This window comes from Macaca thibetana, chromosome 14, assembly GCF_024542745.1.
Source record: "Macaca thibetana thibetana isolate TM-01 chromosome 14, ASM2454274v1, whole genome shotgun sequence".
Taxonomy (NCBI): domain Eukaryota; kingdom Metazoa; phylum Chordata; class Mammalia; order Primates; family Cercopithecidae; genus Macaca; species Macaca thibetana.
This window is the reverse complement of record NC_065591.1, coordinates 50,953,046-50,978,110: the sequence shown is the minus strand read 5'-3', so window position 1 is coordinate 50,978,110 and position 25,065 is coordinate 50,953,046. Positions and strand designations below refer to the sequence as shown.

General features: G+C 36.5%; 1 protein-coding gene and 1 non-coding gene across 3 annotated transcripts in view; one reads left to right on the top strand and one right to left on the bottom strand.

The window, feature by feature from the left end:
* Window positions 1-24,482, bottom strand: part of COPB1 (COPI coat complex subunit beta 1) — a 47,765-nt gene extending 23,283 nt beyond the window's left edge. Inside the window, exons 1-13 of one of the 2 annotated variants that reach the window (XM_050759410.1) lie at window positions 24,317-24,482; window positions 23,462-23,609; window positions 18,825-19,054; window positions 18,257-18,426; window positions 15,461-15,575; window positions 13,359-13,451; window positions 11,243-11,380; window positions 7,894-8,013; window positions 5,835-5,942; window positions 5,605-5,751; window positions 4,426-4,571; window positions 2,078-2,174; window positions 925-1,085 (exon numbers count right to left, since the gene is read on the bottom strand). In XM_050759410.1, the coding sequence (XP_050615367.1) occupies window positions 925-1,085; window positions 2,078-2,174; window positions 4,426-4,571; window positions 5,605-5,751; window positions 5,835-5,942; window positions 7,894-8,013; window positions 11,243-11,380; window positions 13,359-13,451; window positions 15,461-15,575; window positions 18,257-18,426; window positions 18,825-19,054; window positions 23,462-23,552 (1,616 nt within the window). In that variant the 5' untranslated portion in view covers window positions 23,553-23,609; window positions 24,317-24,482. The remainder of the gene's footprint in view (window positions 1-924; window positions 1,086-2,077; window positions 2,175-4,425; window positions 4,572-5,604; window positions 5,752-5,834; window positions 5,943-7,893; window positions 8,014-11,242; window positions 11,381-13,358; window positions 13,452-15,460; window positions 15,576-18,256; window positions 18,427-18,824; window positions 19,055-23,461; window positions 23,610-24,316) is intronic. The other variant, XM_050759411.1, reaches the window with a different exon arrangement.
* Window positions 3,754-3,815, top strand: LOC126936676 (U7 small nuclear RNA). Its single transcript, XR_007719501.1, has one exon. It is a non-coding gene; the product is annotated as a U7 small nuclear RNA (small nuclear RNA).
* Window positions 24,483-25,065: the final 583 nt, after the last annotated feature.

The following is a 25,065-nucleotide window of genomic DNA, read 5'->3' as shown; positions in this document are numbered from 1 at the left end:
CGGTAATCCTGGCACTTTGGGAGGCCAAGACAGGCGGACTACCTGAGGTCAGGAGTTCGAGGACAGCCTGGCCAACATGGTGAAACCCCCGTCTCTACTAAAAACACAAAAATTAGCTGGGCATGGTGGCACACATCTGTAATCCCAGCTACTCAGGAGACTGAGGCAACAGAATTGCTTGAGCCCAGGAGACAGATTGCAGTGAGCCATGATTGTGCCACTGCACTCCAGCCTGGCCGTCAGAGCAAGACTCTGTCTCAAAAAAAGACAATTTATCTTCAAATGACACAAAAGCCAACAGAATATGGAAAGATAAAATATTTAATTAAGGGCATATGTAATTGCAGCTAATGAAGTACATTCAAATTCCAGCTTACCTATTTATCTACTAGTTAAGTCTCAAATTCCTCTTCCATAAAATGGAGATAATATATTCTATCTCAAAGGCTTATTGTCAAGACTATACTACTTAGCACAATGCCTAGCACTTAGTGGGTATTCAATAAAATTTTAGGCATAGATTTCACCATCTTCACCATTAAAATTTACTTAATAGAAAAATGCACAATTTTATTCCATCATTTAGAAATTGAAAAATCTTCAAAATGTTTTCAGATGCTAATAAACAACAAAACTCAAATATCATCAGTTACCCCCACTTAGCATTTTCTGAGTAAAAATAATTTGAGTTTAAACAGAACAGTTATTTCCATAAAAACACTGGAAGGGACAGAAGATTAAAACGATCAATACAATTTCTAGGGGGATGAACTTAAACATCTTCCTCTTCTCAAGTACCTTAAATGGCAAATATTTTCATTTTGGTTGCAAAAACAAGGGAAAAGAAATCATTTGACTGTTTTACATACAAGAGTAATAATAAAAATAGTATAGCTGGCAGAGTAATAATGTGTCATACATTACCTGTCTTCCTCTTTCTTGGTGGGTCTAGAACTGCTAAGGGCACTCTGAGTTGCATAGGTACCCATTTCAGTAACCAATTTCTGAACTGGCCCCACAGTTATTTCTTCTTCAGGTTTTAATTCACCAGCTTCTTTCTTTATTTCTGACTCTACAATTGGGATCTAAAAGTCAATTGGAAACATCATTTTAGTAATAGTATCAACAGCAAGCAAAATTATATTTAAATATTTGATTGTTTCTCTAAAAAAGAAATCCCATTACCCTAATGGGATTTTTGGAACTGGGAACTCTGCTTTCAATTTATTTCCTTCCCAGGACAATGTAGTGGGTAGAACAGGGGCTTCAGAGATGGATATTCCAGGGTTTGAATTCTCACTCTGCCACTTACTACTTTGGACCTCAGTTTCTTAATCTGTTAAGTGGAAATCTTAATTCTTTCCACACATTTTACCTAATAGAAAAATGCACTGGACAGTGTCTAACACAAAGTAGATGGTCATTAAGCCTTATTCCTCTTCTTCATTCCTTTTCTTGAAATTTTAACCAAAACAGTACTCATCCTTCTAAAATGAAATAAATCTGACTTATTTGTACATAATAAATTCATCAACTTTTAAATTAACTGAATGGCTATTATGTATTTATTACTCAATACCAGTCCATCATCTAATGTAAGAGCACTAAGAGTATTTAATTATTACCTATTTTAATTTCTTTATTTTATAGGTGAAAAAAAACTGATGTCTAGTTAGGTTGAGGAACTTATATTCAAGGTCCTCCAGCTAACTGTGGACAGAACAATGACTAGAACTAATTGTCAGGTCTCCTGACAATGAGTCCACTGCTCTTTCTATTCTACCATAAGGTTGTTAGGATGAAGAATACTGTCAGTTTTAGTACATAAATATTCTAAAATCAGACTTACTTACTCTAAGGCATTGTTCCTTCAAAATACAGGCTAAAGCAGAATTTTACAAGCTGCTGCTTCTAAATTTTTTTTTTTTTAATAAACAGAATATTTTGTTCAAACAAAATCTAACCTAGAGTGTAAATAATGTAAGTAAAAACACAAAAGCAAATCACTACAAAAAAGTCAGATTTTCCTAAAGGAAAAACTACCATATAAAGTAGCATTTACTAAAGTAAAACATGCCTCTCCAAGGGACCTGCGGATCTCAGTCATCACACTCTGAATGTCTTCCTTGGTACTACAGTATTCTCCCAGGATCCATAATGCTCCTCGGTAAATCCTAGGGCAATACAAGATCTGAAACGTGAACTTGGCAGACAAATCTTGAAGCAGAGATCTTTCTTTGTTAATTTAAGCACAAATAAAAACAAGGGCCAGGCACAGCGGCTCATGCCTGTAATCCCAGCACATTGGGAGGCCAAGGCCAGCAGATCACTTGAGCCCAGGGGCTCGAGACCAGCCTGGGCAACATGGTGAAATCCCATCTCTACTAAAAATACAAAAATCAGCCGGGCATGGTGGTGCACATCTGTAATCTCAGCTACTGAGGAAACTGAAGCATAAGAGCTGCTTGAGACCGGGCACAGTGGCTACTGTAATCCCAGCACTTTGGAAGGCTGAGGTAGGTGGATCACCTGAGGTCAGGAGTTCAAGTCCAGCCTGACAAACACGGTGAAACCTCGTCTCTACTGATAATACAAGAAAATACAAAAAAAAAAAATTAGCTGGATGCGGTGGCAGGTGCCTGCAGTCCAGCTACTTGGGAGACTAAGGCTGGAGAATCGCTTGAACATGAGAGGCAGAAGTTGCAGTGAGCTGAGATTGCACCACTGCACTCTAGGCTGTGCGACAGAGCAAGACTCCCTCTCAAAAAAAAAAAAAAAAAAAAAAAAAGAGCTGCCTGAATCCAGGAGGCGGAGGTTGCAATGAGCTGAGATCGTGCCACTGCACTCTAGCCTGGGTGACAGAGCAAGTTTCTGTCTCAATAACGAAAAAACAAAAAAACAAAAACCAACAAGATTCTGCAGTTCTAAAGTATTTTAGATAAACATTTCAGAAAGAATCTAGGTTTCAGTTCTCTCCAGAAATCACAAAGATTAAAAGTAAAATAACTGTTCTTATTAATTATTAGGAACATTCTAAAACTGGTAAAACTAGCAGTAAAAATAAAATACCGAAATGTTTCACAGAAAAGTGTCCATTTAGGACACAGTGAAGGTAAATTTGGCTTTATCACTTACTATTATAAGAAATGTATTATTTTATGGCCAGGCATGGTGGCTCACACCTGTAATCCCAACATCTGTGGAGGATGAGGTAGGAGGATTGCTTGAGTCCAGGAGTTCAAGACCAGCCTGGGCAACATAGCAAGGCCCTCATTTCTCTTTAAAAAAAAAAAAAGAATAAAATAAAATTAAAAAAGAAAACCAGCAATGTATTGTTTTAATGTACAAAGTAATTCACTTTTTATTTTCAGTCACTGAAAAGAGAGGCAAGGTGTTGAACTAAACAATGGAAACAAAAGAAGTACAAGGGATCAGTAAAAAAAAAATAGTAAAGAAAGCAACCATTCATTCATTCATTTAGATTAAAAAAATAAATAGAGACAAAGTCTCACCATGTTGCCCAGGCTGGTCTCCAACTCCTGACATCCAGCAATCCTCCCACCTTGGCCTCCCAAAGTGCTGGGAATATAGGTGTGAGCCACCATACCCAGCCAACAATTCTTTAGTTTACAATGTTAAACTGAATAAAGTCCTTAGTCATCTTTCCCCTAAGATTTTAATTAAATTTATTCAGAAAAAATTAATTATAGAAACCAAAGCTCTAAGAGATTATGGCTGCTAAAAACAAATCCTTAGTGTTATAGCTCTTTTAAAATTTGTTTAGCAGGCTTTCCAGTTTTTGCTGGAAAGCCCTCCCACAAAAGAAAAAAAAGCAAATCCTTAATATGATTTTTTTTTTTTCACAAAAGAAGTAAATCCTGTTCTGTTCACTTCCATAAATATTAATATATTTTCATATCATAAAAACAATTTTGTACTTGTCCCTTCCTTCCTATCTTAGACATACTTCAAGTCTGTTATAGACTATCTATCAAATGCTTTAAATGAAGCAAAAGTTAGATGCAACTGTCCTTTCTCATTAGCAAAGGCTCTCTGAAGGAAAAGACAGATTTAGGTTGCATTTTCAATCTTTCTCTTCATTAAATGTGAAAGGAAGATACAAATAATAGTAATAGCCAAAAAGTGATGACATTTAGAAATATGCTCTTTAGTTACTTTAAGATTCAAAATGTTTTAGAGAAAATCAGAATAGAGACACTGAGCTAAATCACTCCTAAAAAAAATTATTTTTGGCCATATATTGTGGATTAACTGAGAGTAGAGGAAGCATGATGCCTGTTGTTACACTTGTCTTATTTCAGCTTGATTGTCCTCTGCATTCTATTTTCTATCAACCGACCCTTTAAAGATAAAAACCGATACAATGCTTACTTGACCTCACATTTAAATGTATTTTAAACATACTTGACAGATTTAATAGCATGAAAGACTTCAAGCATCTTCTCAACAATAAGCATTCTCAGGTTATCAAAGCGCTGAATGGCTTCACGAACAAACTCCAAGACATCAGCAGCTGCTGCTTCATTATTGTCACTGAGAAATTCCATTAACTAAAAGAAAAAAAAAAAAAAGGGAAAATAGAGCTAGCAATTTTCCATAAGAAAATTATCTAGGACAATAAATAAATCAATAAATTTATAAAGAATGTAATCTTTTTGCTGTTTTCTAAGAGACAGGGTCTTGCTCTGCTGCCCGGGCTAGAGTATAGTGGCACAATCATAGCTCACTGCAGCCTTGAACTCCTGGGCTCAAGTGATCCTCCAGCAACCTCAGCCTCCCCAGGAGCTAGCACTTCAGGCATGACACTATGCCTAGCTAATATTAATTTTTTTGTAGAGACAGGGTCTGCCTATATTGCTTCGGCTGGTCTCAAACTCCTGGCCTCAAGTAATCCTCTTGCCTAGCGCTCCCAAAGTGCTCGAATTATAGATATGAACCGCCAAGCCTGACCCTTGTAATTCTTAATAATTTTCAAATACACAACAAAATGTAAATTGAGAGACAAGTGCTATTACGTAAAGAAAGTCACAATGGCTTTTCTGTTTTATGATAAAAGATAAGCCAGAGATCCAAAACTCAAAATAAATGAATTTGATCCTCCTAAATTGTAACTAAAAGTAAAATCATTTTAGAAAGAACTCAAGAGCTCAGAGGCAAAAATCAAATTATAATAACATATCTCACTTATCTGATAGTGACAGCAAAATATTCTAGGTATGTTAATTTTTCCTATAACTGATTCCTTTAAGAGCTAAAGCTATTTAAAATAAGTACCTATTTGCCTTACTAATACATATACACAGCATAATTTTACTTTAGGTAACTATATCATCAATTAAAATAATATGCAAAGCTATTTTTTTGGTCACTGTTTTTGTTTTTTAGATGAATATGTAAGTGAAAGAAGTCACAGTCCTCACCCTTCTGAGCTTAAAGGTAGAGGTAGACATAAAGATCACTTCTCACCATGAGATTTAATGGTCCCAGGCAGTTGAGATTTCTGGAGTTTGACTGTCAAATAACTAGCTTTTAAAAAAAAATCTATTAGAGAATTTCAAAATTAAAGTGATCAGAATTACATACCACAGGAATAACATTTGCAGCCATATCTGGAAATCGGACAGAACAGGAATGCAACGTTCGCACTAGGAGTTGTCTGTATTTGTCAGTATCTTCATGCTCAGACACATTATTAGTTTTTATCACTTCCTTCTTCAGGACAATAACCAGCTATAGAACGAAGTAAAAATAAGTGACAGTTATATCACATTTGGGCCTGATAGCTACAAAGTGCTGTCAGAGTTTTGTTTTACCTCTTCAACATTCCTAGAAGAGACAAGATCCAGTGCTAACTGCAGAGTTTTCTTTCGTACTTCTAAGTCTGGTGTGCTCAATACTCTTAGGATATCCATAACCAGATCCTAAAAAAGAAGAAAAAATCAGGAATTAACACCAATCTTTCTGGTCACAAGAAAAGTATATTTACTACAGAATGGTGGGGTTTATCTATCATCACGTTAATTCTTTAATCAATAACAAAACCACTAGTGGTGGAAGAACTAGATATTTTGGGTCTCCTGATACACTGCAATATGAAATAATAGCACATGACACATTCAAACTGACAATGTTTACTTCGACTCTGTCAAGTTAAAGCTCAAGCTCCAACTTACAGTTTATAGAAAGTAACAGAAGTCAAAAGAACAAGCTAAACATAAGAAAGTAGCCATACACATCCAGAAAGAGGGACATTTTATAGTATTACTGGTCTGGTCTCTTCAACAAATCAGTGTCATTAAAAAAAAGATACTGTCCAAAATTAAGAGACTGAAAGGGCATAACCACCAGATATGATGCATGGTTACAAAATAGGCAAACTAAACAAAAAGGGCTTTTGGGACAATTAGGAAAATCTACATATAGACTTGGTATTAGATAACATTAATAAATTATTAACAATTTTGTTAAGTGTGATAATATTATTTGACTCCATAGGAAAATGTAACATTTAAAAGATGCATACTTAAAAACAATTCGAAACTGATAAAAAAGTTCTAAGAGTGAATTCCTGTATATCCTTCACCTACATTCACCAGTTAATATCTTCCCACATTTGCTTTTTTTTTTTTTTTGAGATGGAGTTTCGCTCTGTCGCCCAGGCTGGAGTGCAGTGGCAAGATCTTGGCTCACTGCAACCTCTGCCTCCTGGGTTCAAGCAATTCTCCTGTCTCAGCCTCCTGAGTAGCTGGGACTACAGTAGCACACTACCACACCCGGCTAATTTTTGTATTTTTTAATGGATACAGGGTTTCACCATATTGGTCAGGGTGATCTCGAACTCCTGACCTCAGGAGATCCACCCACCTCAGCCTCCCAAAGTGTTGCGATTATAGGCATGAGCCGCTGTACCCGGCCCACATTTGCTCTTTACTGCTAATCATTTTAGTGTATCTCTTTCAAGGGTAAGGATAATTTCTTATATAACCACATTATAATTACCAGAGAATTTAACATTGATCAATACTATTAACTAATATACACACCATATTCATATTTCTCAATCTGTCCCAATAATGTCCTTCATAGAAATTTGTTGTTGCTGTTGTTCTGATCCAAGATCAGATTGCATTTACCTGTCATGGGGTTTTATTTTTATAACCATTATTATTCTCATGGATTAAACAAATATGGTGATAATTTTCTAGAATCAGATCAACTTTTGTTCTCAATCAATTGGTATAATAATTTTCCATGAAATGTAAATTATATTCAAATTAAAATGAGTATGTCACTCTCCCTAAGAATAGTGAATACAGTACAAACCAAAAAGATAAAAAAGATAATATCGATTTATTTTAGAAAAAAAAAATTTTTTTTGAGACACAGTCTCACTCTGTTGCCCAGGCTAGAGTGCAGTGGTGCGATCTCAGCTCACTGCAACTCAGCTCACTGCAACCTCTGCCTCCTGGGTTCAAGTGATTCTCCTGCCCTCAGCCTCCCAAGTAGTTGGAATTACAGATGCACCTTACCACGCCCAGCTAATTTTTGTATTTTTAGTACAGACTGGGTTTTACCACGTTGGCCAGGCTGGTCTCAAACTCCTGACCTCAGATGATCTGCCCATCTCTGCCTCCCAAAGTGCTGGGATTACAGGCATGAGCCACCACACCCAGCCATTTTAGAAATTTTTTTTTATGGTAAAGATAATACCCCAAAAGTCTATGATGACTCCATAATTAACACTTTAGCTGATCAAAATATAAACCGCTCAGTTTTCAAGCATTTAGGTTAACCAAGATGGGCAAAGCTTGAGAATGACCTAAATTTGAAAAATATTTCATTTAGGATCTCTCTCTTTCAGATAACACTTACCTGTAATACTCGTTCATGAGCAGGATGCTCTTTTAATTCTATCAAGCGATCCAAAACTATGAGTTTTACATTGTTGTCGCTCTCCTTAATAATTAAATCAATGTAACACTGAGCAGCGGCCTATATAAAAAAAGAAATATTTTAAGAACTTATTCATCTATCATAAACATAAAATCTGAAAATAAGCATGCGCGTGCGTGTGCACGCGCGCACACCCACCCACACACACACACACACTCCCATGAAGGCACAATACACTCATTAATTAATCCCTGTACTAGAGTTTATACATTATACATTTTGTTCTGAGGAATGGGTTCCTCTAGTCCCTTGTTATTTTTCAAACTTACAGAAGATTACAGGCATTACAAATTAAAAGGATGAAAAAAAGCTGCTACAGGTAGAAATACTTACTAACAGCCAAAAATTAAGGATTGAAACTAAGGAACAAGCCAGAAAAAAGCAGGAAAAAAATCCCAAGAAGTACATCTATTAAGCATATTTCAGTTTAGAGGCAAAGTCTAACTCATCTGCATTGCAGTACAGAAACAACAAGAATATAAGGATCACCCAGAGTTGTTAAAATATTTTAGTATTTATAATAATTATTAAGACAAAAAATGTGTAAAGTATTTTAGAATGATAGAATAAAATATCCATACTGATATAAAGAAAGAAGGAAGGAAAACAAGGGAGGGAGGGAAGAGAAAGAACAGCCCTTCCCTGCACAAGAATTTCATTAATAAATATTGAATGAGAGAAACAGAAAACCACCATTAGAATACCATAGCAATAATTGTTGTAAGAAAATCCACTGACGGATGCTGAAATAAGTAGGTGTGAATTTGAGGAACAACAGTATATATTTGCATAGTTTCAAAGTATCTCCCCCCTACAACATTTACTGATTATACCAGAAGAAATCATAAAACTGGAAGATCTGGCAGACAGCACCTTCACTGATCAAGGTTAACATCATCAGTAATAAGACATATAGAAATCATGTACTCCTTGGTAAGATACACTGAGAAGGACACATCACTTCTGTGGTATTCTTTCCAAAAATGTACAACCTCAATCTGAGAAAAGAGACAAACCCAAGTTGAGGGATATTTTACAAACAAACCAGCCAGTCTTCTTCAAATGCATCAAGGTCACGAAAAATAATAAATGACTGAGAACTAGCAGAGACTGGAGGAAACTATGATATGACCACTAAATGCAATATGAGATCCTAGATTAGATCCTGAACAAAAAACGGACATCAGTGGAAAAACTGATGAAATATAAATAAAGCCTGTAGTTTGGTTAATAATATTGTTCTAATGTTAATTTTGTAGTTTTGACAATTATACAATGATTATAGAAGATGTGAACATATGAGAAAAGCTGGGTGAAGAATATATAAGAACTATGTCCCGGTCAGGTGTGGTGACTCACGCTTATAATCCCAGCACTTTGGGAGGTCGAGGTGGGTGGATCACAAGGTCAGGAGATCAAGACCATTCTGGCCAACATGGTGAAACCCCGTCTCTACTGAAAATACAAAAATTAGCTGGGTGTGGTGGCGTGCGCCTGTAGTCCCAGCTACTCAGGACGCTGAGGCAGGAGAACCACTTGAACCTGGGAGGCGGAGGTTGCAGTGAGCCAAGATCATGCCCCTACACTCCAGCCTGAGCAGCAGAGTGAGACTCCATCTCAAACAGAAACAAACAAAAAACCAAAAAAAAAAGGACTTTGTACTATGTTTGCAATTTTTCTGTAAGTTTAAAATTATTTCAAAATAAAAAATAATAAAAAATTTCAAGTTTTGGAGGGTAAAGCAGTAAATTCTCTAATTTAAACAATTTGGCTTTTAGAACAGCTCATTCTCTGAATAGATTAGGGGTTGCTGATATAGTCTTGATAGAATAAATTAGAGAAAGGGAGAAAGGTAATACTCTATTATTGAAAACACTCAATAAAACTTAAAATCTACATGTAACATTTTTCTTTTAATTTTTATTTTCTTAGAGACAGGGTCTCACTCTTTCACCTAGGCTGGAGTAATCACAGCTCACTGCAGTCTTGAACTCCTGGGCTCAAGCTATCCTCATGCCTCAGTCTTCAGAATAGCTGGGACTATAAGCACATACCGCCAGGCCCAGCTAATTCATGTTATTTTTTGTCTTGCTCTGTTGCCTAGGCTAGAGTACAGTGGCACCACCATAGCTCACTGCAACCTCGAACTCCTGGCCTCCAACAATCATCCCACCTTGGCCTCCCAAAGTACTGAGTCTCCAGGCATGCACCACCACACCTAGCACCAGCTAATTAAAAAAAAAAATGTTCTGTACAGATAGGGTCTCTCTCTGTTGCCCAGGCTGGTCTCAAACTCCCGGTTTTAAGCAATCCTCCCAGCTTGGCCTCCCAAAGTGCTGGGATTTTAGGTGTTAGCCTCTGTGCCCAGCCACACACATAACTTTTGACTCCCCAAAAACTTAACTACTAATAACCTACCGTTGGCCAGAGCCTTACCAACAACACAGTTGATTAAAACATGTTTTGTGGTCAGGCGTGGTGGCTCACGCCTATAATCCCAGCATTGTGGTAGGCTGAGGTGGGCGGATCACTTGAGGTCTAGAGTTCGAGATCAGCCTGGCCAACATGGTGAAACTCCATCTCTACTAAAAATACAAAAAATAAGATGGGCCATAGTGGTGGGCACCTGTAATCCCAGCTACTCGGGAAGCTGAGGAAGGGGAATTGCTTGAACCTGGGAGGTGGAGGTTGCAGTGAGCCAAGATTGCCCCACTCCAGCCTGGGTGACAAAGCAATACCTTGTCTCATACAAAACAAAACAAAAACTCGTATTTCATATGTTAAATGTATTATATATTCTTACAATCAAGTAAGCTAGAAAAAAGAAAATGTTAAGAAAAGTGTATGGAAAATATTTACTACTCATTAAGAGGAAGTAGATCATCATAAAGGTCTTCATTCCCAACCTCTTTACACTGAGTAGGCTAAGGAGGAGGAGGAAGAGGAAGAGGGATTGGTCTTGCTGTCTCAGGAGTAGCAGAAGTGGAAAAAAAGTCCATGTATAAGTGGACTTGTGCAGTTTGAACCTGTGTTGTCAGAGGTTAATTGTACTGTCATTCTCTGTCTGTATCTATATACATGTGTATGAAAGCAGGAAGGAAGAAAAGAAGGAAGGATGAACAATGTAAAGCATCAAATAGTTTTATAAAATTTGTAGTTGTTCTCTCTGTGCCATGTAACCACATAGTGAATTGCAATGTCACTAAATCAAGAGTGCTAAGACAGAAAATCAATCACCTAATCTGGCCTCAAAAGAAATACACAGTACCTTGATTGCAGTTGGTGCACTAGAGAGTGTCACTAATGTCCCAGCAGCTTCATATTTTACAGCAGGGCTGGATGACTGTAGTAAGTTATAGATGCAGCGAATAAAACGAGCTCTTTCTGATGGATTAGCATGACAGACCTGGAGAAGAAAACATTAAGACTTCAACTGATTTCAGGAACGCTTGTTTTCAAATGGAGTTTTTTCATGAACATCAGCTTATGGTATGCTAGTTTTCTCAATATGAAAGCTAAGAACAGTCTTATGAGGACATATGAAAATGTCAGCCAAAATGGGATAAGACACTATGACACAACACTGGTAATTTCAGAAAGAAGAGGCCAACAAAAACATAGATAAGAAATGGCTTTACTAGATAGGATGGTGTGAATGAAGTAATTTTTATAGCTATGCATTCATTTATTCATCCCATCATAATTTATATTTTTACTGTTTCATAAAAGGTTTTCTGATGGCTTAAAACATGTGTATGTTATACACAAGTGAAAGAGAAAAAGAAAATGTAAAGTAACAAAAGTAAGGACACATTAACCCAGTACACTAATATGGGTACTGTCACAGGATATTAAATTTGGTCCTACATTTTTATTCTGGATGCCAAAGAGAAACATGACGGATGATATAAATCTCAATAGCTAATAAAAGGAAAATACCAGTTTTTCAAACAAGAAAGATAACACATTTTTCCCAAGTACTACTACTTATTATTTGAGACTGTATTCAACTTTGGAGAGAAAACTAAAAATTTCTATCCCATCTAAACGCATCCTGATACCTTTACTTGCATAGCAAATATCCCTTATTTTTTCTCTTTTGAAGTCAGTATTCATATTAGATTTTCCTAAAATATATATAGTCAAATCTCTATTACATGGACATGACTTAAAAGCTATTCCCTTTTACTAAAACATGGACCCTACTAAACAAGTCATTAGATAGCAGAGAACTGCTAATTTTGAGAACCTCAGCGGCATCCTAATACACATGAATTAAAAAGAACTATAGGCTGGGCATGGTGGCTCACGCCTGTAATCCCAGCACTTTGGGAGGCTGAAGTGGGCAGATCACGAAGTCAGGAGTTTGGGACCAGCCTGGCCAACATGGTGAAACCCAATCTCTATTAAAAATACAAAAATCAGCTCGGCACGGTGACATGCACCTGTAACTCCAGCTACTTAGGAGGCTGAGGCAGGAGAATCGCTTGAGCCCAGGAGGTAGAGGCAACAGAGAGCCACGATTGTGCCACTGCACTCCAGGCTGTGCAACAGAGCGAGACTCCACCAAAAAACACAAAAAATGAAAACAAAAACTGTATATTTACCAGTCTTCGTTTCATTTTAAACTTCCATTCCAAACTACTGGTACCTTATGTTAAGAGGAGCCCCTTCTTACAGAAGCAAAGACAGCTATAATCAGTTAGTAGTGTCTACCACAGATGTTTTGACCATACTATTGTATTTAATAAAGTCATCTGGACCTACATTTTGTTGGCCTCTAATGGTATCAATAGCAAAGTTGGATCTTACTGTACCTTTTATCAGAACATTAAGATGTAATAAACTCTTTCAAAGGATATATCACATTAAAGTATTGCCAATATAGTACTTCATTTAAAAATCCAAAATTCTTAGCTGGTTTTAGATTTCCTGTCAATGGCCTACAATGTCATATTTCATGCATTTAAATTTTTTCTATTCTCTTTTACAAACAGGGAACATAAAAAGTATTTAAGGCTTTTTTGTTTGATTTTAGTAGTCTGATATACGCTCAAGAAAATCTTGAATTTTATCCTAAAGCCTAATTCATAATCTATTCAGTGACTGGGAAGTTCACAATGATTTATGTGAGCTACACTGGCTCAAGCCATGAATTTTTATCAGAATCTTTATGGAGGTTTAGAAAGGATATAAGCAAGTATTCTACTTGGAAAACACAATAAACCAAAAGTAAAAGAAGAAAAGGCTTTACTAGGCTATGCTATAAAATATTTATACTATTAAAATATATTATCCTAGCAATTATTATCCCAGAAAGAAACTATTTAACCCTGTCTTAAACTGCTGAGTTTATTTTACCCATCATAGATTATCATTCTTACCTTATAAATCAGTTCAACAATAACCAACTGCAGAATGTCTCCAAATGTTTGAACTTGATCAATACAAGTACTTAAGTAATCCAAAGCTCGATCCTAAAAAAATAAGAATATATTTATCGTCCGCCACCTCATTCAATAGAAGAACTTAATGCATCTTAAAAAAATACACACATTACAACTCAATATAAAACAAATGAGGAGATCAGGGCAAAGAGATATTAATTGGGAACAAAAATCAAGAATAAAGTTAACATATAAAATATAAGACATAAAGTTAAATATATTTTCTGGAAATGAGCCACAAACCTGGGGTCTGATTTTCTAGCAGCTAAACCAAAGAGGGAAAAACTATGTGTTATGGGATTCAGGGTATCCATACAATCAAAACCAGCTGCTTAGGTATATAGTTATTCCTATTACTGAGACCTAAAAGAAAAATCTCCTATGTGTTCTCATATATTGGACATTGTAATATAAAGAACTACAATACTGAAAACATCTCTCCAGTAAAAGTATCAATAAATTTTATTGGACTATTTCTGATTATGTCCCTTAATGTAGGTTAACAGCATAATGCCAAAAGCATTGGTCAGTAAAACCAATTACACAAGAGGACAAAACACTGTGGCTCATATAAACAGCTTTCTCATAATCTTGTTTAGGAAGACAAAATGACAATATCAAATACTGCTTCGCATGCCCATTAACGTTGCTACTATCAAAAAAAATAGTAACAAGTGTTGGCAAGAATGTGGAGAAGCTGGAACCCTTGTGCACTACCAGTGGAATGTAAAATGGTAGAGCTGCTGTGGAAAACAGTATGGCAGCTTCTAAAAAAATTAAAAACAGAAGTGCTGTATATTCAGTAATTCCACTTCTGAGTATATACCCAAAAGAACAGAAAGCAAAGTCTCAAACAGATACGTGTACATCTACGTTCACAATAGCATTATTCCTAATAGCTAAAAGGTTGAAGTAACCCAAGCGTCCACCAATGGATGAACAGGTAAACCCAATGTGGCATATATTTACAATCAGGTATTACTTAGCCTTAAAAAGGAAAGAAATTCCAACACATACTGCAACATAAATGAACCTTGAAGACATTATGCTAAGCGAAATAAGCCAGTTACAAAAGGACAAATATTGTATGATTCCACTTACATGGACTACTTAGAGTAGTCAAAATCACAGAGACAGCAAGTAGAATGGTGGTTGCCAGGGATTGGGAGGAAATGGTAATAAGGATTTTTTTTTTTGATGGGTACAGAGTTTCAGTTTTGCAAGATAAAAAAAGTTATGAGGATGGAAGGTAGTGATGGTACTACATTATAAATGTATTTAAAATCATGGAACACTTAAAAATGGTTAAGGTGATAATTTTTGTTATGTGTACGTTACCACAATTTTAAATAATTAGGGGACAATCCATTAAAGGAAGATCTGGGGGAAAAAAGTAACAGTATCTAGATTTCAGAGGAATGGAAGGCCTCCATATTTTTCAGTCTTCATGCATATTATTTCCCATATTTTGGTGATAAATACTGGCTAGAAAATTTCAAGATTAGATGGCATCAAGGTGTACAGAGTAATTGCTAACCAAAAGTAGATCCATATACTTTAACCACCAGCAGAGCAGGATGCAGAGTTGGCACCCACGTATGAAAGCTGAAGAACCTAAAAGGATACACATCTACACTGAAGGCCACCCTATTTCCACAGGCATGGCTAAGGATGTACCTATGCAAAGCTACTATTTTTCTCTACTAAACAATTTTAGATCTATACCGACGTAAGAAAGAACAGGTCATCAAAGCCCCAAAATAGAACACAGCCATAATAATTTCAATTTTAAAAAACTGTAAGGTGGCTGTTCTAAAATGCCTCTTCAATGTTTAATTGAAAAAAAGAATGTATATGTATGCAATATTTTAGAGAAGCGTTAAAAAAATGTATTTTTCTACAAGCCTAAAATTATCAAAATACACAAACCACATGAACTATAAACAAAATTACTGACTAAAAACATGATCAAGCCTATGTAATACTTTTAATTCTCACTTAAATACAGTAATAAAAGTATTTTTTCAAAAGTACTTCACCTGATCTGCATGAATTAGCATCATAAATGCATTCCTTTTGCAACTTGCATCCTTCTCATTCACCAGAAAATCATGTATCAGTTCAGGAGCATCAGGTATAAGATGTTCAAAATTTCTTTAAATAAAACAGATATCCATATTTAATAAAAACCTACTTTACTATTTTAGTAACTCTCTGGACAATACCAAAATTAAATTTAATCAAACTTTACAACATAAATTATTCTTTTGCTTTTTTTTTTTTTGAGACAGAGTCTTACTCTGTTGCCTGGGCTGGAGTGCAGTGGTGCGATCTCAGCTCACTGCTGCCTCCACCTCCAGGGTTCAAGCGATTCTCCTGCCTCAGCCTCCTGAGTAGCTGGGATTATAGGGTGTCCACCACTATGCCCAGCTAATTTTTTGTATTTTTATTAGAGATGGGGTTTCACCATGTTGGCCAGGCTGGTCTTGAACTCCTGACCTCATGATTTGCCCACCTTGGCCTCCCAAAGTGCTGGGATTACAGGTGTGAGCCACCGTGCCCAGCCATTTCATTTGCTTTTTAAAACTTTTTTTTTTTTTTTTGAAACGGAGTCTCGCTCTTTTGCCCAGGCTGGAGTGCTGTGGAGTGATCTCAGCTCACTGCAACCTCTACCTCCCAGGTCAAGTGATTCTCCTGCCTCAGCCTCCTGAGTATCTGAGACTACAGGCACGCACCACCATGCCAGGCAAATTTTTGTTATTTTTTTAGTAGAGACGGCATTTTGCCATGTTGGCCAGGCTTGTCTCATACTCCTGACCTCAAGTGATCCATCTGCCTCGGCTTCCCAAAGTGCTGGGATTACAGACATGAGCCACCATGCCCAGCCTGCTGTTTGAAACTTCAAATCAATTGGAACTGGGAGAAGGAAACACAAAGTTACACCTTCATCTATTAAGTTATCAAATTATACGTTTTCTAGTTCAATACAGAAAAAGCTGATTTATTCAACATGCCATCTGTTAACTAGTATCTCTAATAACTGTTGTGCATACATTTTAAGCATATCAATATATTAAGAATTACATTAAGAGGAAGAAAATAGTACCTTGGATTTTATTAGTTGTGCGCTATTTACTTACTGACTTGCCTCTTCTTTTGGAAATTTAGAAATATTAGTACACAGAAGAGTGAACACTAGCTTAATAAAATGCACCACCTTGCTTCAACAATTATTAATTCATAGCTAGTTTTGTTTCATCTATATCCTTGCCAAATTTCCCTCCTGCCATATTATTTTGAAGCAAATCACAGGCAATAGGCAATGCATCCTTTCTTCTGTAAATATATTGGTAGGTTTCTCTAAAATTGAGGACTCTTGTAAAACTAATTATTCATCATCATATCTCACAAATTTGAACAAATTTGTTCAAATTTCCAACAGTCTTGTAAGTGGCCTAATTTTTCTATATGCACTATAGTTTAAATTCTGAAATTTGTGTAGTCTGTATGGTAACATTAAAGGAACTCACCTACATCATTATTATTATTATTATTATTATTCTAATTTTTGAGATGGAGTTTCGCTCTTGTTGCCCAGGCTAGAGTGCAATGGTGTGATCCTGGCTCACCGCAACCTCTGCCTCCCAGGTTTGAGCAATTCTCCTGCCTCAGCCTCCCGAGTAACTGGGATTACAGGTATGTGCCACCATGCCCGGCTAATTTTGTATTTTTGTAGAGACGGGGTTTTCCATGTTGGTCAGGCTGGTCTCGAACTCCCGACCTCAGGTGATCGGCCCGCCTTGGCCTTCCAAAGTGCTGGGATTACAGGCATCAGCCGCCACACCTGGCTCACCTACATTATTAACCAGAATACCACTTTCCTTAATGGATAAAATCTAATAGTAAGATAACTATGAAATTGTATCTTAACCAACAAATCTACTAAAGTACAAAGATGCTTATAAACATTACATTGTAGTGCTTAATGAATTGATACCTGTGACTGTAAAAACTGAGCATTCTAGCTTCATCTGATTCCTTGAATAGGTTTAAAAATTCAAAATCTCAGCCAGGTGTGGTAGCCCACACCTACAATCCCAGCACTTTGGGAGGCCAAGGCGGGTGGATCACTTGAGGTCAGGAGTTCGAGACCAGCCTGGCCAACATGGTGAAACCCTGTCTCTACTAAAAATACAAAAATTGGCTGAGCATGGTGGTGGGTGCCTGTAATCCCAGCTACTTGGGAGGCTGAAGCAGAAGAATCACTTGAACCCAGGAGGTGGAGGTTGTTGTAAGCTGAATCGCGCCACTGTGCTCCAGCCTGGGCAACAAGAGTGAAACTCCATCTCAAAACAAAACAAAAACAAAATTTCAAAATCTTCAGCTTTCTAAGAATTGGAATCAATTATAACTGTAGCCCTTCTCATTTAAAAAGTTCCTTCCTCAAAGCTTCTGACAGTAAAAAGAAAAGACCGACATTCCACAAAAAGAATTCTAAAACAAAGTCCAAAGTTAAAAGCTAAGCAAGTGAACATATAAAGTGGCTTGGAGTAATACGGTTGAGAATGATAGGCACTGTCATAAACTGTAAAGTATATAACTTATTTAAAGGGGGTTATTGTTATCCAAGTTCAGCAGAATGTTGTTATGCAGAAGCTAGGGCCAGCGCTGCCAGATCTTTTGACTTTTCAATGTTCATAATAAAATATACAGTGCTGGCCATACAAAACATAGCTCCAAGCTATATTCAGTCTGCAAGCAACCATTTTGGAACCATTAGTCTAAGAGACTAAACAGTCTTCACAAAATGAAGCTGAAGCAGTATCTTTATTTACCTATAGATGGTATAGATGGCCAAAACAGCATTTCTTCTAACATAGCTGTGTCGATGCTCCAAACACGCACGAATAGCTGGCATTAAAGGTTCTAGCAATTCTGCTTCTTTCAATTTGCAAAGAAAACGAAGAGTAGATCCTCGAATAAATTCATTAGGATGCTGAAGATCCTGATATAAAAATTAAAATATGCTGAGTTTCAGCTCTTTACAAAAATAAAATTTTAATGCAAAACTTTCCAATGGAAAAAAAAATACATTTGAGAAAAAAGACCTAGATTACCAATTTCCATCATATTCTTGTTGACTGAAGCAATTTTTACCTATCTCATCAATGTCTTACATGTGTCACTGTTTTTTAATTAATATATACACATAAAATGCATAGAAAATGTCTGAAAAGAGTGACGATAAAACTTTTTACAATAACTCTTTACAACTTTAATTCCAAATCTCTACAACTTACATCTTATCAAAGACTCAATTTTAACAATTAAAACAAAGTCCATTCTACCAATTTTAGATCTAAATTCAAAGCAATATTCAGACAAAATTAAGATGTGGTTTACCTTTCTATATGCATCACAAACAAGGATCATCTCGTGTAAAAGTCTCCCATCTGGAGTTGTTTTAGGAACAATTTCCCAAAATACCAGAAGTAATTTCTTGATAGTGTGATCCTGAAGAGGTAGCACAAAACGAATGATGGTCATCAGAAGTCCAGGAAGCTTTTCACCATTCAGAATCATAATGATTACTTTCTTCAAAGCTTCAGTCTTTGACTTTACATCTCCTTTTTCTGAATCACAAATTGAAAAAAAAAAAAAAGCACAATTATTTCAAAAGAAAATTCATCACATAAATTTAAAAGCAATTAACAAAATAAAATGTATCTTCTTAATTCAGTATCAGCAATGGTAATAAAAGTACAAACCCAAGTGACAAGCGTTCTTCACCTGGTTCTCCACCAAACAAGTTGTCTTTGTTTAAGTCATTTATCTCTGGAAATCAGACTCTTTATATACAATATGAAGGCATTGGATTAGATTTCTGGTTCCCAGCCAATTGAGTTAATGCAGACTCCATGAATCTACAGTCATACCAAGTAAACATGTGCTTCAAAACACATATAGCTATTTTTCAAAATGTAAACACATGCTATTAATTGCTTCTGAATTCAAAATGGCTTTTAGCTATTTGTGTGCATTTTAGCAAAGTTAAAACTACTATTACGGGAGGATAAATATGTAACTTTTTTAACATTAGAAAGAGAAATGTCATACTCAAAAAGGCGGAAAACTAAAATAGTGCATTATTTCTAAAATCTCATCATAGTTCTACAGGCTGTAAAACTTCAGAATCTTTCTTACCATCTGGAAAACTGCGAGGTAATTCAAATGTTCTAGATTAGTAGTCATTATTTAGAATTAAGGATGACACATTTAAGATAAAATGCTAGTTTACTTTTAGTCTAAAAACTCTGCAATATAAAGTATTTTATGCAAAACTATCTATAATTTCACACCATTATCACTGCATACTGAAGAATTTATAGTACTAAAAATCTTCTGGATGCAAAATTCAAAGGCAGAGAAGTATGTAGTAGCACACTGCTACTAGGTGCTACTACAACTGTTTAGATCATCAAAATAAATGAATTATCTTGGGAAGGGGAGAACAAAGAGTGATCACAAGTCTTCAATAATCTCAGGACCATTATGAGGAAAAGAACTACAACTAATGGGTAGTAGTTACTGGGAACCAGATTTGGGCCTAAATATGAGAAATAAATTTATAATGATTAGAGCTAAACGGCTATTAAATGAAAAGTTCTGAGAGTCAGATGAGGTGGCTCATCTGACCCTCAGAACTTTTCATTTAATAGCCACTTAAACTTTTTGTATTTTTACTAGAGATGTGGTTTCACCATGTTGGTCACTCTGGTCTCGAACTCCTGACGTCAAGTGATCCACCTGTCTCAGCTTCCCAAAGTGCTGGGATAACAGGCATGAGCCACCGTGCCCAGTCTCAACTGTTCTTAATGGCAAAAATATACATTAAACTGGAGAGTACGTATATATTTATTGGTTGGAGGAAGGTAGTTAAGGCAGCTTCAATTAAGACTAGGGCATCGTTCCAACTAGGGGCAAATTTTGTTCTTTACCTTCCTACCTATAACCTTAAGTATCCTGAGGATCTAATAATGAAAAATTTTAAATTATGAGGGAAAAAAACCACTAATGAGTGTATTCACTATTTTGCATTCAACTATCCTACATGAATATGAAAACAGGGAAATATATGTGGCTTATGCATATAATGGTATCATTTTAAATGTCATAAAAGTGGGTTTCTTTTCCCTTCTCTAAAAATAGACCTCTATAGAAACCTAGTATTAAGTAACCTAAAATCAGGAGGTATTCCATTACTGCTGATTAAGAAGTAGGATTAGACAAGTAAAACATTAAGTTTCTTTTCAAACTGCAAACTATCTTCTAAAAGATACTTTCTATATTTGAAGCATAATTCTCACTCTGCTCTGTTTAAACAATATTTATCAGTTTAAGTTATATTTATTTTTAGTAGTTCAATTAAACAAGAATCATAACTTTGGAAAGTGTATTAATTATAAATTTTTTTCTTGACAGAATCACTCACAAAAAGGAGACACAGGATACATTTTTAAAATTCAGAAATATGATAAATTCAGTTAAGTTTGAGGACACAAAATCAACATACAAAAATAAGTAAAATTTCTATATGCCAACAGTGAACAATCTGAAAAAGAAATTTAAAAATTAATCCAATCCCATTTACAATACCCACACATAAAATTAGATATCTAGGAATTAATTTAATCAAAGAAATGAAAAGAGTTCTACAATGAAAACTATAAATACTGATGAAAGAAGTTGAAGAGGACATCAACAAATGGAAAGATCTTCCATGATCATGGATTAGAAGAATCAATATTGCTAAAATGTCCATACCACCCCCAAAACAATCTAGATTCAATAAAATTCCTATCAAAATACCAATGACATTCTTCATAGAACTAGAAAAAACAATCCTAAAATTTATATGGAACCACAAAAGACCCAGAATAGCTAAAGCAATCTTTAGCAAAAAGAACAAAACTGAAGGAATCACATTATTTGACATCAAATTATCCTACATAGCTATAGTAACCAAAACAGCATGGTACTGGCATAAAAACACACACAGACCGATGGAAAATAATAGAGAACCTGGAAACAAATCCATACACCTACAGTGAACTCATTTTGACAAAGGTGCCAAGAACATTCATTGGGGAAAAGACAGTCCCTTCAATAGTGGTGCTTGGAAAACTATATGCAGAAGAATGAAACTTGTCCCTATCTCTTAACTTATACAAAAATAAAATCAAAATAGATTAAAGGCTTAAATCTAAGACTTTAAACTATGAAACTACTACGAGAAAACATTGGGAAAAACCTCCAGGTAACTGGTCTGGCCAAAAATGTCTTCAGTAATACCCCACAGGCACAGGCAACCAAAGCAAAAACGGACAAACGGGATCATATCAAGTTAAAAAGCTTCCGCACAGCAAAGGAAACAATTGACATACGTGATGAGACAACCCACAGAATGGGAGAAAATATGTGCAGACTACCCATCTAACAAGGGATTAATAACCAGAAAATGTAAGGAGCTCAAAAAACTCTATAGGAAAAAAAAATCTCATAATCTGATCTAAAAATGGGCAAAAGATTTGAACAGACATTTGAGAAATACATACAAATGGCAACGAGGCATATGAAAAGGTGCTCAACGTCACTGATCATAAGAGAAATGCACATCAAAACTACAATGAGATATCATCTCACCCCAGTTAAAATGGCTTTTATCCAAAAGACAAGCAATAACAAATGCTGGTGAAGATGTGGAGAAAAGGGAACCCTTGTACACTGTTGGTAGGAATGTAAACTAGTACAACCACTACAGAGAAGTTTGGAGGGTCCTCAAAAAACTAAAAATAGAGCTACCATACGATTCAGCAATCTGACTGCTGGGTATATATCCAAAAGAAAGGAAATGAGTACATCAAAGAGATATCTGCACTCCTATGTTTGTTGCAGCACTGTTTACAACAGTCAAAACTTGAAAGCAACCTGTGTCCACCAACGGATAAATCGATAAAGAAAATGTGGTACATATACACAATGGAGTACTATTCAACCATAAAAAAGAATGAGATCCTGCCATTTGCAACAACATGGATGGTACTGGAGGTCATTATGTTACGTGAAATAAGTCAGGCACAGAAAGACAAACTTCACATGTTCTCACTTATTTGTGGAAGCTAAAAATCAAACAAATTCATGGAGATAGAGTAAAAGGATGGTTATCAGAGGTGGGAAGGGTAGTGGGAGGAAAGCGGAGATGGCTAAACAAGAAAAAATGAGTTAGACCCAATATTTGATAGCACCCGGGGTAACTATACTCAATAATAATTTAATTGTACATTTAAAAATAACTACAAGTGTAACTGGTTTGTCACACAAAAGATAAATGCTTGAAGGGATGGATACTCCATTTTTCCATGATGTGATGATTATGCATTGCATGCCTGTATCAAAGCATTTCATGTACCCCATAAATATATACATCTACTGTATACCCACAAAAATTAAACATTAAAAAAATAAAATTCACAAATATAGTTGTTTTCTTGTTTGCAAAAATGCTTAAAAAATGAAAAGTTAAACTTTTCGGGAAAATACATGTTTATTCCAGTGTTGATCTAATTGTCTGGGTGGGTAACCCAAAGAACAAAGTTCTTTTGGTTTTACAAGCTAAGTAACATGAAGTTAAGTGCACGATAGAATTAAGATATTCCAATACACATCCTCAATCTGTTGCCTAGAGAATATCATCAGCTACATTAAGTATAATATATTGAACTCCACAAAAATTATGACATTTTGAGGAATATCTAAACTATTAAAATCTCTTTAGGTTTACTGAGATGTTCTATTTCAAACAACCAATATTTAGTCTAAAGGAGTTCGCATTTAATTTAATAAAAGGTCTATTGAAGAGATCTTAGAAAAACTTTAGACAAAAATTAAGCATTTCTAATTATAAAGGAATATGAAATATGAGTTTTTTATTTTCGTCTTTTCTTTTTTCATTTCATTCTCAAAATAATATCAAAGTTTACCTAGATCATTTTTTAAGCTAATTTCAGATGGTGGTTCTGAATCCATTGGCACGTTAATTAACGTGTAGCACACGTTCTCAGCTGCCGTCATGGTTTCTGGTTATATTATAATTAATCCTTGATACAAGACTTAAGGATGCCAGAAAATCTAGAAAAATAAACACAGGTACATGATTACAAATCAAACAAAGAAACAAACAAAAAACCCACAAACCAGTATCTATAGTGACATTTTAAAGTATTAGAAAGGACAGGTCAATCTATATCGTGTTCCCATAAAAATAAATTCTAGTAAAAACCACACTGTCAGCTCCGGCATAAAGTATATTATCTATCACTCCCTCCATCGCACACGAGTCCAGTGTTTGAGAATGCTGTACAGCCGAAGGAAGGCCCACAGAACAGTGACAGTCCCCCAGCCAAACCCCACAATGTTATGGAACATATAGTTTTTAACACAACACACAATCTGCATGCTCAAGTTAGGAGACCTTGTGCCTGAATACTCTGCCAAAACCCTAAAGCGCTTTATCGCGGTCCTTGGTGGGTTCCGACTATACGTCCGCGGGTCCCTTAATCAGCGCGCTGCACCCCCACCTCGCCCGACCCGCTTCCTCCTCCCCTTCCCCCAGCAAAGCAGGCCTGGGCCTGAAAGGGTAAGCCTCGGGGTCTTGGGAGGGAAAGACCCCTGACCAATACAGAGGTCGGGATGGAGCGTCCGACCCGGAGCTTCCTAGGCCCCCGCCCCTACCCCCACCCCGTCCCCTCTGCCAGGCCCAGACGCAAGCGGCCTAGTCGCTCCCTTTCCGCATCTTCCAGCTAGAGAGCCAGTTCTTCCGACTCTGCCCGACCCACCACTCCTCCGGGACTGGGGGCTTGTGGCCCACTACCAGGCTCCGAGGGGTAGTGGTTTGGGGCAGCCGTGGATCCGTCTACTCCGGCTCCAACCCGCAGCAGCGGCGGCGGCTCCAGAGTCCTTGGCTGACGTGGAAGGGGGTGGGGTAACAACCAAAGCCACAGCCACCTAGCACCTACGGCGACTCAGAGAGGACATGCTTTCTTTGTGCAGCGCTTGCGCGCTGCAAGTGTATCCTATTTTCTTACTCTTCTCTCGTCCGGGGTTGGTTTAGGCCGCAGAGCAATGAAACCACGTATTTTCTAGTTTTCCCTGAAAGCCAAGAGCTGAGTTAGGCACTATGCTCATTTAAACTCTAACTGGAAATCGTTCCTTCTTCCAGGAACAGTCAAGGGTAGGAAGTGTTTGGAGAGAGGGAAACTTTTGCAGGGCTGTATTCCCGTGAAAAACAGCTCTGGACTGGAAAGTGGAAACCCAGGAATGCTTTTTCTTGCTCACCCCCTAATAAACTGGGAAAGTAACTAATACTATTGGGAAACTAATTCAGTTATTTTATTAATGGTCACTAGATTAAAATCCATTTCAGTTCTTAATATCGCTTGTAGTTTGAATCTGCCTCTCTGCAGGTAGGGCTAGAGTTATTTGAAAATCCAAAGCCACATTGGTATAATTTCTTTTTATTTAATAATGCCCTCTTTCCGTGATCCTTCCTGAGCACCCAGTAGATTAGAAAAAATTTTTATGCATA